This window comes from Macrobrachium rosenbergii, chromosome 45 (assembly GCF_040412425.1).
Source record: "Macrobrachium rosenbergii isolate ZJJX-2024 chromosome 45, ASM4041242v1, whole genome shotgun sequence".
In the NCBI taxonomy this organism is placed as follows: Eukaryota; Metazoa; Arthropoda; class Malacostraca; order Decapoda; family Palaemonidae; genus Macrobrachium; species Macrobrachium rosenbergii.
In genome coordinates this window covers 34042111-34060168 of record NC_089785.1, presented here as the reverse complement: position 1 = coordinate 34060168, position 18058 = coordinate 34042111, and the positions used below count along the sequence as shown (strand labels likewise).

The 18058-nt window shown below is 36.9% G+C and overlaps 2 protein-coding genes across 6 annotated transcripts in view; one reads left to right on the top strand and one right to left on the bottom strand.

Moving 5' to 3' along the window:
• Positions 1 to 18058, top strand: part of LOC136829912 (uncharacterized) — a 167904-nt gene that overhangs the window by 69695 nt on the left and 80151 nt on the right. For both annotated transcript variants that reach the window (XM_067089058.1, XM_067089052.1), the window contains exon 3: positions 5827 to 5914. The gene's annotated coding sequence lies outside the window, so the exon portion shown is untranslated. The remainder of the gene's footprint in view (positions 1 to 5826; positions 5915 to 18058) is intronic.
• Positions 1 to 18058, bottom strand: part of LOC136829908 (protein SCAI) — a 41832-nt gene that overhangs the window by 17039 nt on the left and 6735 nt on the right. Inside the window, exons 2-9 of one of the 4 annotated variants that reach the window (XM_067089043.1) lie at positions 12324 to 12521; positions 11755 to 11865; positions 11279 to 11375; positions 7169 to 7326; positions 6890 to 6983; positions 4989 to 5108; positions 1751 to 1937; positions 662 to 907 (exon numbers count right to left, since the gene is read on the bottom strand). In XM_067089043.1, the coding sequence (XP_066945144.1) occupies positions 662 to 907; positions 1751 to 1937; positions 4989 to 5108; positions 6890 to 6983; positions 7169 to 7326; positions 11279 to 11375; positions 11755 to 11865; positions 12324 to 12521 (1211 nt within the window). Of the gene's footprint in view, positions 1 to 661; positions 908 to 1750; positions 1941 to 4988; positions 5109 to 6889; positions 6984 to 7168; positions 7327 to 11278; positions 11376 to 11754; positions 11866 to 12323; positions 12522 to 18058 lie in introns of all 4 variants that reach the window. The other 3 variants (XM_067089044.1, XM_067089042.1, XM_067089045.1) reach the window with 3 other exon arrangements.

The following is an 18058-nucleotide window of genomic DNA, read 5'->3' as shown; positions in this document are numbered from 1 at the left end:
TGATAAAAGCGTGGAGGTGAATTCAAAACTGTGTACTTTACTGAATGCAATATATGCTAAAACTAGAGATGCCTCAGAATTGCAAAGTGAGTAAAAGATTTTAGATGCCTGAAATATATAAGGAAGACGAGAAAAAGTGGAGGTGTAGGGCTTTGAAGAGGAAAAACATTTCTGTTACTTTAGGTACACACTTGATTGAGAGGCAGGTATTGTAATGGGAGTTACGAAAAGAAGGTAGCAAAACCCTCTCTGAAGTGAAAGATTTCACAACTACTTAAGTATAAAAAAAGTCAGAAAAGTAGTAGACATGGATGTTGTAGTATGAAGACATGTATGGAGACCTAGGAAATGAATGAAACAGGGCAGATGGGGATTCAGGCAGAAAATATACAACATAGAACAGCATGGAGAGAGCTCATTTGACTCTAACCTTATAGAACAGGGAAAATGTGAAGCAAAAACTGTAATATTGAGGTTGAAGATGATGTAACTCATATCCTTTATAGCCAACAAAGATAAAGCTGCACATTAAGGGTGATTTAACTATTAAAGGAAAAAGGAAAAAATTCTCTTTACTCAAGAAATAGAAAGTTTATCTATGTATGGTAGTATATGCACCTTTGTAATAACTACAAAAGTTACAAATACCTCAGCATCTCACCTTGAAAAGTTGACGGTGTATCTTGGGCTGACATGAGTACCACTAGAGGCTGCCCAAAGTAATGTGGCATATTGGCAAACACTGGGGAGTTGTCGGAATCCACCACAATGAAGAGAGGCTTCCGTGTAAAGGCGTACAAATCACCAGGATAAAAGCAGTGCATGTCTTTGAGTTGCATGACACGCTTATTTGAGTGGTCTGAATCTCTTTTGCTATTAGTGACTACACCTCCATAATCATAAGCAGCTGCAACCCAATACGCAGAATTTTAGTCAATTTTAGTTGTAACAACAAGCATTTGTATAAACATTAACTTTCATATTCGTAACTCTTCACTAAAATCAATTCGAGATATTAAGATATGATTTATATGTGTACTTTGCAAAAAAAAAAAAAAAATACAATCCTATATCTGGCCAAGTTAAATTTAGTATTTATAGTTGTCATATGCCATTCTCAAGTAATTCTTAATAATACCCTTACGCTAGATACAGTACAGTGCTAACATCAACAGGAAAATCAGATTAGACAGTGGATGTGTATCGTCATAAAACAGCTACAGTGCAGAGAAGGCAGATGAAAACATGAAACAATCACTGAAGGAGCTTTAACAGGCACACATACACACTCACAAACACACACACACACACACACACATACATTTTAACTTTATACAAGTGGACAATCGAAAATGAGCACTGAAACTAACGTTCAACACACTTCCATGACGTAGTAGCATAGAAAGTAAAAGCCACAACACAAAGAGCAAAGAAAAAATCATGAGAGCTGTTTTAAATTGATCACACCCTTCACTTTCACAAGTAAAACTGTGCTGCACTAAAGCCAGGGATGAGCCAAACATCCAAGATAAAGTTACGGAACGAAGTGGGTTCGTCGTGAACATCACACTGAAATCTATACAAGGTCAGAAGTGTAAAAATATAGTGCTTTAATTAAGAGAGAATTCTACAGAATGATTTAAAGAAAAAAAAAAGCAACCATCTTCTGTCCTCACTGATCAAAAATAGAGTCCTTGATGAGCAAACTAAAACACCAACAACATAACTGGCAAGTAAAAGTAATACTAACGATCCTGAGGGTGTTTTGACGAAGTGAATGCCCCATCGGCTGAGATATAAAGGAGCATTGCACCATTGGCAGGCAATTCCTTAAAACCAGAAGCTAAAAAAACCATTAACTGAGAAAAAGTTGGCTTGTAGAGGAGATATTTGTGAGGATTTTCTCTCTTTAACGTTCTACCCCCGGTATCTCCATTCTCCTGGGAAAAATAACACTCACGTAACATCAAAAAAAAGAAATCTCTACAGTCTATTTTTACAGTTTCTGCAAACAGTCACTAAACTAATGTGTGAGTGGTAAAAAAACTAATTTTATTAGAAAAAATTGAGGTTCCTTAACTAAATTATAAAGTACATGAGTGACGTTACAAAATATATTTCTTAAAATTGAAAAGCAAATACAAAATGTATATCTTGACTGTGAATTCATAATTTGTCATCAAATGGTATACAGCACTTTCACATAATAAACTAAGTTTCTCAATCACCAGGTGCTTTTCGAAAACATTAACCTATTTATTCCCTAGACGGCTTTCAGAAGATGATCTTTAACAGATAAAATATAATGTTGACACAACATACATATAAACTTAGGAATCAAAATTATACTATAATAATTTAAATTTAAAACAGGTATAGGTATATGGATCCACATTATTTTTTCTATAATATATATATATATATATATATATATATATATATATATATATATATATATATATATATATATATATACATACACACAGTATATACACAGTATAGTCCAACTCATATCAGTAAACATTAGAGTAAAGAGAGAATTTGTTATTTTCTCAGTGAAAAAATGGCACTTGTTAACCATTAAAACCAACAAATGTTAACAAAGGGATCATGAAATTTAGGCTTTAAAGGCAAGCACTTGGGCATTTTCAGCCATTCAGTGCTTAAGACAGTGAAAAGAGGCAGCTGATTGGTTGGACAGCATGATAAAGAGATTCAGGTTGGACATCAAGCTGGGAGAAAGCAAGCAGTATGGGATTACTGTATTCAGAAATTCTCAATGCATGGTTTTCACAAGCTAAAGGCTTGTTTAGCCTAGTAACTTTTATAAACATTAATACAAAGTTTGTAACCAGCCCAGGAGCAAATGCACCTAAAGTTGGCACTATCTGTCAATGTTTTACAACTGGCTTTTAGATTGCAGTTGCATGGCATGGGTAAGAATATCGCGCTATATACTTTAATTCCATCCAGGCTTGCAGATCACCTGAATGTGCGTAGGATGTTCCATTTTCAGTAGATTAGGCTTGGCTACTCTTGAAGTTGAACCATATAAAAATTTACTTCCTGTATTTAGAAATTTTACAGACAGAATACTGTAATATTTAGCCTAAAACTGGCAAATATCAGCTGGGGATACGTCTCTTGTTTTCATTTCCAATCAAGGAAGCATAGTTACATCACCGAGGAAAGGGAGCATGACAAATAAAACTGGAAAAAGATCCATCTCTGGCAGATTAACTGAAGGTCTGGGATTCTCCTACTCACTTACTCTAGAAGACCCACAAGTTCCAAAAAGTTTGTTAAATCAACACCAGAACTCTTTAAAGTGCTGACTGCAACATTTAATTTTAAATTTACTCAAAACTAAAATCAGCTGGAAGTGTGACTGTTCCTGCCTGTACATTAGTTACAGAATATGGCCCAGTTTGCTTGGTAAAAATCAAATACTGATAATAAGGGAAGTATTGTAATCCCTTGCACTGAAGCCCATGGGAAACCTGTCTATCTAAGGGGTTACTAGATAATCTTCAGGAATGTAGGTTCTGGTCTGAAGTTGACATAAACTCTCCTTAAGTACAACTCTCTTGGAAGACTGGAACACAGTGGGAGAGAAAGAATGTCTGGTAAGCTCTCCTGCTATGACAAGTACAATGGTACTAACTTTAGTCTGACACCTCTGGATGACACCATTTTGCTGAGTGTAGACCAGGACAGATTGTTCCAGCTGTGAATCAGGACGTCCACAGGTGGTAAAAAATATGTCAACAGGTTTTTTGTGTCACTAAAAACAGGTCCAAGCTCTACATGTTAGAACCTGTTGGTAAGGCTCAGGATACACGGACCATCCAGAAGAAATCACCCAGTTCTTTCTGTTAATATTTCTTCTATCCACAATGTATCTGGGGATCAAGATGATACCTTTCTCCTGTTCAAAAATGAATAATGACAGCTTTACTGCTCAGGGAGTCACCTTGCAACTCTCTGAATCCTGAATTAGTCCACAGCTGGTGAATTGTCTGAGAGGAGAGCTACTAACTTGTTACTAACACTTCTAAATGCCAAAGACCTTTTGTGACCTCTCAACAAAGAGAGAGACAAGGAATAATGTTCTGACCTTGAATTTAACATCAAGCCTTGAGATTTCCCATGGCTTGATAGATTTCATTTACAACATGGCCTTATTTTCCCTGTGAGAAGGGATGGGGGGTTTGAGGTTCATACATCTACCTGCTGAGTCATCAACAGCACCCTTGGTCCTAACTCTGGTGGCGAGGGGGTTCGGGACAGTATATATGTTCCATCTCTAAGAAATTGTGCAGCAACACAATGTCCTGTCCCTTGTCTCTGCTGCTCATGAGCAACCTTTAAGCCTTTATACTGGAGAAAAAACAAGGACATAAGCCCTCCCTTCTGTTCTTGGACACCTGGGAGAAATAAAGTATTGTACTCTATCAGGAATCATGATCTCTTACAAGGCTAATGAAACGTTTCTTGCAGCAAAATAAGACTCGCTGATTTCATACAAAATACAAATGGACAAAGGATAGTGAAAAGAACAAAGCCATCAAGACACGTATCTAGAGTACGTCCAGTGTTTGGATTCATCGATTTATGAATGGGAGATGATGTCATATTGAGGAGGAGCTCCCGCTGGTGCTGAGATACTTACCTAGGTGAAGGCCCTAACTGCTTCTTTCAAGAATGACTGTTTCATGGCTAACCACTTGTGCTGTGAGTGATTGAACTGACTGACTGATTGATTTCTGTAGATTTGCGTGAGCAATAAAGCACATGCAAAATAAGAAGTTTTGGCCTTGTATGAACATACTGTAGTTATGGTGACCAACATACTGTAGTTTATAATCAGTCCATAAAGTAAATTATAAGAACTACCATAAAATTAAACTAATTCATTAACATTCAGATATTTAATTAGTCCAAAAGTTGCAATGATAAAAAACCAAGAACATACTAATCATACATACAAAAGGAATTTTGTTTGGTGCAGGAGAGGCATCATATATCTGGGTGACATCTTCCTGCGGTTCTCTCTCTAACGTCTGTAGCATACGAAACATGTCGATCGTCAATTCACTGAATTTAACCTGTTAAAAGACCAGGTTAGATTTACTAACACATTTGTTAAGTATAAACTGTGCAAAGTACTGTATTAGTCTTCTAAAATCAACTACTGGATAAGTAAGTTTGAAAAGTATATATCTAAAACTAAGCTAATAAATATTGATGGACCCAGGTGTAAATAAGGGATTTTGACAAAGGAAAAATCTATTTCTGGGGGAAGACCTGTGTCACCCAGTGAAATTGGTTCCAATTAGCACATTTCTAGGTTTAAGACTGCTATATATACCAGAGAAAAAAGCTATGTAGAATGCTGGAGTTACTACCTCCAGTTCGATCATCTCCTACAGATGTCGATATATACCAGGGGTGAGCTACTACGCTTCCACAGGCCTTCGTCCAATAGACTTCCCAATTCTCAAAGACCCAAATCATTCAAGTAATGTAAACTTAGTTTGTTTCACAATGAACCCATTACTCTAATGGTAATTAGCTGATTTTTTACATCAAAATGAAATCCAAGATGCTTTAGTTCCCCCTTGAAGAAAAAAAAAAGATAGTCATCTAGTAGTAATGTGCCTGATTGAGCCAATCCTTTGGTTGCTTTTCTTACATTTGCCATACCATTATTTATTTCTGATTTCTTATCTTGAGACACCCTTTTATTCCATTTGCTTTACCATTTTTATTACAAGCATTTTTGGTTATGTTAAAATGTGATTAACTATTTTTCCCTGGTTCCAGTAATGGAGGTAAATTAAATACTGCTGAGTGGCCAGTAATCATCACTCAACAACCATTGGTTCTCCGATCGGATGTTTGCCTGAGTTTGGTAAGTAATATCTTTTTGGTTTGTTCAGAGAAAAACCAATGCTGTAGTTCTTCAGGTCAAGCATTAGTCTGTATTTGATTCATTAATTTGGTTTGCTGTTCTTATTGATGGTTGTAAGTCAACTGTTAGTGAGTATTACTGTATACTGCTAGTTTGATCTTTTAAGCTAAAATTGGGTGCCTGCAAAGTTGTAATGTTTTACAGCCTTTGCAGTCTTTTAACTGCTATAATGCTCCATTACTTGTTCAGTTGTCACTTGATGCTGACATTCATCAAGTAACGCACTCAAGGGGAAGAGTAGTATGGGGTTTAAACAAGGAGAGAGGCTGTATGGAGTAAGTGTTAATAATTAGACAAGTATTTGGGAAAAGTTTGAGGATACAAGGAGAAGGCTGTATGTTATATGCATGGGGCTAAAAACAAAAACCTTTAATAGTGATATAACCTACTTAGTGCTGAGAATGTTTGGTGTGAGAGGCAGTTTGATGAGAGTAATGCAATGCTGTTGCACATGTTGAACCATGTAGGTACAAGAATAACTGGCTTGTTATAAATGTGAGTCTGAGACATAGGGTATGGTTTGTATTATTTAAAGAGACTGGAAGATTATGTTTATTCTTTTTATAAGAATTATTTGTCCTATTTTCAACTAGCTACAAAAATTATTGTACAGCACAGGTATAGTTTTAGGCTGCCTTCACTAACATTAAATCATACCATTATCATTTTAAACATTTTTATGGTAGCTTTTCTTCTATGCTGTGATGTTTCTGCCTGAACTCACATCAGTTCTATGTTTTCACACATTTTAAACTTTCTTGAGGTCTTTGTCCAGCTATTACCATATCTAGTGCTTTTCTGACCAACTGTTCTCTGCCTTTTTCTCATCAAGCGAGTAAAGATGTATAGATCAGAGACAAATCACCTTAAAACAGACAACAGTCAGCAATAATAAAATCTATTTTCACTTCTTACCTGGTCGTTACAATTGCCGACTATCAATATTTCTTGTAAAGTTAGATTCATCATGGGTGTCTTCTCTAGGGGTGGTGTATTGTGTCCGCTCAACCTGGAGAGTGTGTGTAAAGCGTGTTACCAAATTACACATATTTAAAGGAAAATCTGCCTTAACATTCATCATAAAACAAACACTTTCAAAATTTCGCTGTATTTTTCACTCAACTTGATGCAAAGAACAAATAGAAACTTAAAACTTTCACACTCAAAGTTACAGGAACAGGAATAAGGCCTTACCTGTGTGAGAGAACAATGGTGTTTGAATCCATATCTAAAACGTTAACTGAATTATCTGCATCAATGAAGGACTTGATTTCTCCTAGTACGAGTGACCACTCGAGCTGATCATCAGGTTCATAGGTAGTTGTATATTCATCTATTTGTTTACTCAACTCCTAAAACAAATATAGCAAAATTTACTAGAAGAAATGTTTGAAATAAGCACATTTAAGTACAATAGTTGTCATCTTTACATCCCATAAATACATGCTCCTTATTTCATTCTTGCCACTTTGTATTCTGAGAGTGGGTTGCAGGACTGAGTACAGTATGCTGCAAAGCAGAGTTCAAATACTCAGTTGAGGTTATATGCACCACATTAAATCATTTTACACCTTACACTACGTATTGCAGACGTGTATCTACTGTTTACCTGAGAATAGTCTTCCAATTTAATTTGAAGTTGTTTCCCCACAAACCAACTAGTCATAACATAGACTATTTCTACATCTGCACAAATCTGAGACACTGTGATCCTTGAAAGGAGCAAAAAATCTGTTCTGCTTGTTAGGTTGGCATTTAAGTACAGTACATAACCTCTTGTCCTAAATGGCCTACTCTCTTACCTCGTGTGTTACTTGTCTAGTTACCAACTCACAGTCTTCCCAAAACTTAGATAGTTCAAGTTACAGTATCCAGTTTGCATTGTTATTTCTTTACAAAAGTCTCGGCCAGCATTTTCATTAAGTTTTCATTGTGTCATTGTTGATTTAGGCTTTTAATTGCCAGACTGGAGTTATTTCAGATGCTATTCTATAAGTTCTTATGTTTTTGCTTATCTTGTTCATGGATTTTGGTTTTTGTTTCAGCATTTAACTAGCAGACACTCATCAGTTAGTCAGTTTGTACTTAGAGCTGGTTCTTTCTGGTTAAATTTATGCTAAATGCAATAATTTTGTGTTGTGGTTGTGGAAAGTACCTGTGAAGGATCCTAGAATTAAGTATGTGTGATTTTATATAAATAAAAATAAAAGTGAAGTCAAAGGTACTTATATTCAAGTTTGTGACTGCTGTTCCTGGAGAATCCTTTGTTAGGGACAGCACAAGCATAGTGTCACATCAGTAGCCATTGCTCACCTCTCTAGGTTATTCTCAACCTGAACACTTGTCAGGCTTCATCTGCACCCCTGGCACAGGTGCTTCCAAATACAGTACAGTACTCTTGATGCAACCAGCCACATGTGCACCTCCAGCAATGAGCAAGCCTTCAGCCTCACGCTCTACTTTTGCCATGATCAGTAATCCAACCACATGCTTAGCTTCTGCCCCCCCCCCCCAACCATAGGGGGGTAGTGCCATCAGCGCACCTCATGTGGTGCACAGCATGCATTATTTAAGGTTCTTTGCATTGTCCCTTCAGCCCCTAGCTGCAATTCCTTTCATTCCTTTTACTACACACTTCTGTTCATGTTCTTTTTCTTCCATCTTACTTTTCACCCTCTCCTAACAATTGATTCATAGTGCAACTGCAAGGTTTTCCTCCTGTTACACCTTTATAACCTTTTTACTGTCAGTTTCCATTTCAGCACTGAATGACCTCATAAGACCCAGCGTTTGGCCTGTGGTCTAAATTCTGTATATTCTTATCTCCTGTCCAAAGCTTGCCTCTAGCCATGTGCTCATGGATGTTTCACAAATGATCTTTGAATTCTAGCTTTTATTCATGCTGAAGAGATTTCGTCTGAATAATTTATTAAAATAGCATATGCACCATGTGCCCACCTTCGCCAGTCTTAAGTTATCACTCACACACCTGCTTCTAAGCACATGCATGGGACCAACCACATACTTGTTGCCATCCAGTTGCCAGTAACTAGCCAAATGCCTGCTCCTAGCCCACTCCTGTTGCCAGTTCCATACCTTGATAGGATTTTGCTCCCAGGAGAAGCTCTCCAAGTAGTCACTCCTCTGCTTCAGGTATTGGTACTAAAAACTAATATACGTTTGCTTCTGGTCGCCTTTCTGTAGCTTCAAGTGTGAAGGTTTCTGGTCAAGTGCTTGCACCTGACTTCCCATGTGCTTTCAGTTGCACAACTGGCTCCTCTAAATTTCTCAAAGCCAGTGGCTTTCCAAGATTCTCACTCAAGCTCCAGGCACACTCAAGGATGTCATCAAGACTGGCACCATCACTAGTGACAAGACTGAAATTACCCCCCAACAAGTTAAAGAGAACCCACAAGTGTTATTCACAAACTTGAGTTGAAGTTCCCCTGAATATTCAGTCTTATTAGTGTATTACTATTATAAACAGTGCCAAGAAAAATGGTATAAAATTATTTATAAAATGTGAAAAAGAGACACAGTAATCCTGGATGATTCCAAAGTCTTGGAATCTATGGCAGATACAGTATAGACCAGGCAGCAAATGAATGAAAAGTGATTACTGTAGTAAGCACTAGGAACCTGAGAACTTTATGTGCATGCACTGACCTAGCAGAGCCAACCATCACTGTTTTCTTCTGCAGAAGAGTGAGGTGTCTGGGGTTTTGAGCAGTGCACAATATTTGCCATGGTAAAGTACTGGGTCTGTGGTGAAACACACTACAGTTGACCCCCGCTTATTCATGGCATCAGTTATTCACGGAGTTTTATGAGGAACAAGTATCCACATTATTCATGGAAAATTTGCCTATTCCGGGATTTTTTCTTAGAGCAATTACTGTATTTTCATATTATTTTTGTGGCTAAATGCTTTAGGGTGATAGTTTAAGGGATTTTGGTGCCTGAACTATTAAAATAGGCAGTTATAAGCATTTTTAGTGGGGGTTTTGGTATTCACAAATTTTCGGTATTTGCAAGTGGGTGTGGTACTCATCCCCCACGGATACCGGGGGACAACTGTACTGTATTTTACAGTAGGGCTGTGGTAACTTTAGAAAAAAAAAGCCCTATTTATAACGTTTTAAGGAAATTGCTTGGCAGCGTTGATATACAGTACTGTACTCCTTCACACAAAATCTTAAATTAAAATTCTTATGGAAATTTGGTCTCACAACCAAAAGTTACATTTTTAAATATAAAAATGCAGTACCTCTTGATACATTCGCTCAACATCCCAAATTCTGTAGGATACTTTATCACAAGAATTCAAGTCAATTGCAAAGGGTAGCCCTTTGCCACCTCTCTTGTGGGTATCCTTCCTATACTGTACTGGACTGACAATCCTTTAGTTCTTTAAGATTCTGTTGAAAAATAAGTATTTTCCTGGGCTCAGTATATATATGTGGCTTGCAGAGTGAGGTCCAAGTTGTGTGAGGTACCAAGACCAGATTTCTTTGTAAGAACATCTGAGGTGGCTTAATGAATTAATGAAGGTTTTCTAGTTAATTATTGTATACTGTATATTATTTTAACAGCTTCTTTTGAAGTTTCTGGATCCAAACGCTTGCCCTTCAGTACTGACCAACCTCAAAGTCCCACTTATCTCACAAACACACTCACACACAAACACAAACAAAAAAGGGACTCCTACCTTTGCCCAAAACTTTCCCTGACCTACCCCCCCATAACTATTTCTCAGCCTACTTATGCCTGTGCACGATTGTTAACAACAATTTTTTCTTCTTATGCAGCATTGCCAATCATCCAAATGCAGCTTCTTAATTTTTATGACTTTTGTACATATTTAACTTACAGTATATACACGTATTATCTTAAGTTAAGTATATCTTAGTTTAATCAGACCACTGAGCTGATTAACAGCTCTCCTAGGGCTTGGGGGCCCTGGGGTCCCTGGGGCCATCTGGATAGTGTCAAATTTTAGATAGGGTGAAGCCGGATATTTGAAGAACTATTGATAGTTAATTATGAAGTGTAAGCAGTGCAGAGAAAACGTATGGCTACAGCACCAGCAAGATCTGCTGTACTTGTAGTACAGTACAGTGTGACAAAAGAAACCAAGGGTTATTGACATCTTATCTGGATGCTCCAATTTCCCTGCCTCTGCCATATAAAATAGCATACAGTGTATATATAAAATTACAGTGTTAGTATTAGGTATAGAAAACAGAGCTCCGTAACATTTAACACACATAGTTGAAGACTACAACAGCAGTGGTGTATACGTACTCTAACAAGATCCCGAACTAGTTTCATCCTCTTCAGTAACAAACACACTACAATAAATCTGGCATAATAACGTAGTTTCTTAACCATTAAATCAGACCTGAAAAGTAAAAATACATGTTACTGCAAATACATTTAAAGAAATATGTAATTTTGCATTCACTGACCAACCAGTACTCTTAATTTTCAGCTTAAGCTTTCATGTCCTTTCAAGGTCAGAATGCTATTCAGTATTTATTATAGTAATATGTGACATGTATAGTACTTGAATTTCATCTGTTAGAAGCATAATCAAATAAAAGGCCACTTCTTATTGGGGGCTTGTCCCTTAATTTTGAAGGGGCTATAGGTTGACCAAAATTCCATGGCCAATGTTCTTCAAATAAGTCTGAAAGACACTGAAATTCTGTCAGTCATAGAAACCAAAATATAAAGAAAGAAAGAGAAAGGTAACAGAGCAGTGCAAGTAAACTTCTTACATTTGTACAGAGCGATCGTCTTTACTGGTTCTGCTGTAGTATGCTCGGCCTCTGATGGCGGCATAGAACGAAAATGCCTCGTTGAGATAATTTGTTTCACTTGTTCTCAAGCTGTAAAGAGCAATAATATAGGATTTTCATGTTCCTTATTAAAAATAAATTATCTGCAAAGATCATTCAGTAATAGAAAATAAATTTTTCACAAAACAAAACCATAAATACCAGACACCACCCTACTTACAAACGAGTTATGTTCCGGATGGCCATTGTATGTTGAATTGTTTGTAAGTTGTTACTGTATAAATCAATACAGTACTGTATGTTTTTTCATCCTAAAACACGATACAGATACACTGTACATACAGTAATGTATGTACAGAATAAGCATGCAAAACAAAAATTTGAACTTACTGGTGGCATTTGCAACCCTGGTTAGTATTTGAATCTTTGTAAGTTAATGTTTGTAAGTAGGGTGGTTTCTGTAACTGGTCCTTGTCAGTATGATAATGAGACTATACTAATGACAACTGAGTTAGTTAACACTACAGCAACAATATATCAGTACTTACTAATAATGGTAGTACAGCTGGCCAATCTTAGAGGCAATTTCTCCGATCTGCCACCGTTTCAACCCATATTTTGAGTCTAGAATTTGCCTGTGTTGCTGCTGAAACTTCCAAAGTTTTGTATATATATCAAATGTGCGGCCAAAATAGGCTTGCCACTGCTTGTGACCATACTGAGGAAGGTCCCTGGAAAAAAAGGATCTGAAAGGTAGAGTAGACATACCTAAAATAAGAAAGCCTGACAGAAGGAGAATGGGAGATTCTAATAGCCTAATTGCTAAGCATCGTCTACTGCTACAACATGCCAAAGATGACCTGGTGCATGTATAATGCAATCTAATCAATAAATATATATTGTATTACACATCGTTACATACTAGATTGCCAAGTATGAAAAATTAATATTCTTTTATTGTATGGAGATAAGCCTACAAAAGCAAGTAATGATAGAAATCTTCTAGTTTTATGGCTGATAACTTCAAGTCATGTTCAGTACCAAAAATTCATAATTTAACATCAAAAGTCATGATAAACTTTAATGGAAATGAAACTTTTTAATGAAAAATTTTTAAAATAATGTTTCTTAGTTTTATTATAACTGCAAATCATGTTTTATACCAAATATGTGAAATATAATAAAAGTGAAGACAATCATTTCTGATAAAACTTTTTAATACAAAATTTCAAAAATAATGTTCCTTAGATAAAAATCTTTGCCACATCAATCGTCAGCAGTCTTTACTGGGAAACCAATAGCAGAATTAATACCAGTTTATTTGTTAGCATATAAAACCAACCTATGTTAGAGGAATCATTCTCCCACTTTGTGGTGGACTCAAATTTTACTTGCAAAGTTTAATAATATTTGCCAGATTCAAATACTGAAGGGGGGAAGGGAGAAAAACAGGAGTCCACAAAGAATGCTGACACTGTTGACAAAAAACTTTTCAAAAATAAAAAGGAATTTTGTGTTAAAACAAAATCCTTTTTTTTTTTTCAAATAGCAGCCTATCAATTTACACAACCCAGTGTAAACAGATGAGATTTTTGTTAAGCTAAAAATTGGTGTATGTTACAAACAAAATTCACACAAGAAATTTAGGTAAGTTGTTTCCTGCATTTTCCTTATACAGCACTATGACTTTTTCATGTATTTTATGCACTATACTATAAGGTACAGTAATGCACTTTATAAAATTTGAAAGATGATAGAAAAATGTGACAATCTTTAAGTATCAAAATTTTTTGCCAGTTTATCCCATTAAAGAAATTGTTAGAGTATATAGGCTATGTACATACATAAGATGTATGTACACTTTGCCAAGGGTCATTTCAAATGTTGCCATCTTTTATGACACAGCTGAACAGTACTGTGTACTGTATCAAGGATGTTTACTGCTGAAAAGTTCCTGCATCTGCAAGACATCAGTGACTACAAGGCTCTGAAGGTTAGTTCTTCCAGTTCTAATTTTGCTACGACCTTACTAACCATAAAACTCATTGCTAAGCTTTATCTGCTTCAGAGTAAGGTTTCAGAATAAGTACTTGGAATCAGTCAACAAGCATCTGCTTATTAGATCCTTAATATATAATGGCTGAAACTGGGTTTTCTGCAGCTCTGTGATGGGTTGGAGATGTTACCTGGTTGAAAGTTAGCAATCAGTGTGTGTCTGGTCTTTGCTATATGGAGTTCTCAGGTACACATATGCTAAATCTTGCAGTGGTTGGACATTCAGAGCAGCCAAAGTGCTATCCTAGGATAATAGATAGGCTTCCTGAGATTTGGTAACAATCATTAAAGGCTTGGTTCACAGGCAGTATTGTTAAAGAATGTGTCCATAAACATTTTTGCATGAAAGTCATGAGCTTGGTATTTGTCATGAAAGGGTAAAAGCTGCCCTTATTCTCATAATGCAAGTATATATCTTGTTGAGCAAGAGTTGGTTAGACTCAGTCAAGACTATTGAAGTTTCTGAATAAAGAGATAGAAGTGTTTGAACTACTCTCACAAGTTGTGGATTGAACTACTCTCACAAGTTGATGATCCACAAGTGGGCTTCTGCCTGGATGATGTCTCTGCTATTAATTGGAGTATGATCAGATTTCAAGAGTTTGAGGTTACAGACACTTTGGGCAGGTCAGAAGTGACTATACTAAGGACAATATGCATAAGTGGTTGGATGAGGAAGATGGTAAACCTGGGCATCAGACCATATGCAACAAGAAGTTTGCTGCTGCTGCTCAGACTGTCCTCAAGATAGTAGCACTGATGATGAAAACCAGGGCATTGCCCTTAGTCCTATCTGGCCTTGGTTAAGGCACTTGACTTCCTTGTTGAGTGTGCAGAACACCCCAAGTATTTTGGGGATTACATCAGTAATAAGGACCGTCTTTTCTCTGAAAAGCATAAAGCACAACATCATCAAACTTCAGCAGCAACGACCATTCCTTCAGACCTTAACTAAGTACAGTACTGTACATTGTCTGCTATTGTTTGGTGCCAAACTCCCTGCACTCTTCACCTGTCTCCATCATCAAATGTGTCCCTTGGATTACAAAAAACCTAGTACCATAAAACCTTCTGCTGCTACTGCACCTGCCAGTGTCAACATAAATTCACATGCCGGCACTGAGAAGGTATAATGCCTCTTTTATTGTACAGTAGCTCTTTCTCTCTCCCAATCTAGTTGTGACACAAAATAGTCAACTATCATTTTTGTACCAGATTCACAACTTAAATCAAAAGAAGTATAACATTGGCCCCCCTTTATTCACAGATGTTAGGTACCACAACCACCCCTGAATACCAAAAATCCGCGATATATTGGAATCCCTCTAAAAATCCTTATAACTGTGTATTTTAATAGCTGGAACACCAAAGACCCCTCTAAAAATGCTTATAACTGCCTAACTGCCTATTTTCAGGTTATTTTTGTGACTAAATACAATTTTTATCATAAAAAATGCACTGTATTTAGTCACAAAAATAACATGAAAATATAGTAGTCAGCGAATATTTTTTGAGAAAAAAAATCCTCAAATTACTGAATTTTCTGCGATACATTGAAAAATGCATTCGACAGAAAAATCCACGAATAACTGAATCCATGATTGTTGAACTACGAATAAGCAGGGGGTCCACTGTACAGGATTTTAAGGACTGCGTATTTGCCCCACCTTGTCCAAGTCAAGAATAAAATGCAAGCCCCATGGTTTGCAAGTTATGCACACTTACACTAACCCATGAGGGGTGAATGTTATACAATATTTTCATTCTTTAATATTGTAAGAAACTGCTGCATATTTCATGTATTCTTGCAATATTGCAGTACTGTATACAGTATGTATATACTGCACATACAAATGTACATAGGTCAACAGCACAGTGTGCGCAGTTGTTGAAGAGTCGCCACCAATGCTCACTTAAAAGACAGATGAGTAATGTAGCTGTAGATTACAATGGCTCCTCTCACACATTGTGGTTGCCATATAAATGAATGTGGTGGAGAATGCATACTGTATAAAATGAATGTGGTGTAGAATGCAGTGGGTATTCTGTTTTAGTGTAGTAGAATGGTGCTCAGGCACTTTTCATCAGTCTTTATCGTTGTACTCTGGGCTTTGTGATGACTTTTCATTGCCTGCTGAGATGCATTATTTGTGAGAGTATTTGAAGTAAAATGTTTGTTTTACCAGTAAAAACCAATCACTTTATGACTGCCTTCAGGTGTGTTGGCTCCTTTCCAGAAAAGCTTAGAAAAGAAGAATCCAGCTCATTGTTTGCACATCAAGACTCCCTTCTGTCTTTGGTTCCCAGACTCGACCAGTTCTTGCTTTTCCAGAATTGATTTTTGTTCCTTTTTGTCTGTTTCTGGCCATATGACCCTTCATGTCTTCATTCTGGTGATGGTTTTGCCTTGTTAATTAAGACTCAAGTCTTGTGGGATTTAAATAAGTGTATTAAGCGCCACTTATTTCAACCTCCTGGTGTCTTACTGTTTCTGATGCAGAAAGAGTAAGTCTCCTCTTTGATTTGAAAAGCTGTTCTGTTCACCTGTTCTCAGTTGACTTATTCCTTTATATCAATTTTGTGTTGTATTGAAATTAAAATGACCATGGATAGCTTTGCAGCTCATTTATGTTTTCCTTAAAGAAACTTTTCACTAACCTTTGCTGTGCTTAGTACACTTTAGTTGTTCTCATTTTATGCTTGTATCAGTAAATGTTTACTACACAATCATTCTGCATATTCTTGTAGTTTAAGATTTCTTATTCTATTTATTTTTAGAGGAGTTTATTGACATTTAGAAGAGCACTCAGTGCCCAAGTGTACTGTACTATGAGTCACAGCAAGTGTGGTAGCTCAGTCCTTCCTTGCACAACTGTGGGACCAGGTGATATGACGTGTATTACAAGTACAGTACACTGCTTACTTCCCTCACTATCACTTACTGACACATACTGCCTCTGCTGCTATTGATGACACTTGCACAGCTTCCTTGGTAGGTTACCTCAGTCTATGCACTTCCTTGCCAACCTTGCCATCAACCTATTATTACTTACGCTTCAACACAGGGACACTTGGAGCCCTTTATTACAGGAACACTCAGCATAGTCCAAACACAAAGTGCTTCTTCAGTTTTTTATACTGACATTACATGCATGGCCCATGCTGTCATTTCTGCTGCTCCTTGTATTATCCAACCTTATGGGAAGGATGGTAAATAGGCTTCCTTCTCCTATTTAGCAGAGGCCACTGTAACTTACAATACTTATTGAATATTCTCTTTTGGATTCACCTTCAACAAGCACTTGTTCTGCTCAACATTTCTGGACAAGTAATGAAACCTTATTCCCACACTGCCTTAAAAATCAGTGGATGTACTGTAATGAGCAATATTTTGGCCAAGAGCTCAATGAGATTTGTGTTCTGTCAATTGCAGGAAATAATGATTTTTCACGTTCCTCTTTGGTATAGGGTTTGTTTTAAAGAGGCCCTTAACAGAGTTTGTGAGACAATGTATATAGTAAGTTAACAGCTGTGACTGTGGACACTATCCTCTATATGGGGGTAGTGCCTTCAGTGCACTTCACGCTGTGCGCTGTAGGCATTACTTAAGGTTCTTTGCAGCATCCCTTCGGCCCCTAGCTGCAACCCCTCTCATTCCTTTCACTGTACAGTACCTCTGTCCATATTGTCTGTCGTCCATCTTACTTATTCCACCCTCTGCTAACAATTGTTTCATAGTGCAGCTGCGGGATTTTCCTCCCGTTACACCTTTCAAACCACCTTTTCTCTCAGTTTCCCTTTCAGTACTGAATGAACTCATATGTCCCAGCACTTGGCCTTTGGCCTAAATTTTATAATCCAATTCAGTCATTCTTTTTCCATTTCTTTGCACTGTGATTTACAAACAGCAAAGGTGTCATGTCCATACCTCTTGAATTCACTTTCTACCCGACAGGCAAGTTAGTTGGATTTGTAGAATACTCTAAATCAAGTCAAGATGATGCTTGTTTATCAGTTAGTTTCAATTCTTGGCCTAAATCCTCTCAAGAGCAAATCTTACAAGCTCATAAAAGTAAATTGCAAGTTAAAGCTGTTTTTACCGAGATATCATAGTTACCTTCAAAGTAAAATTAATGTAAGAAATGCAAAAGAGGGGTTTCTATAAGTAGAGTACCTTTCCTACACTAAAGAGTGGATAAGTGGATTCAGTAAATGATTAATATATGAT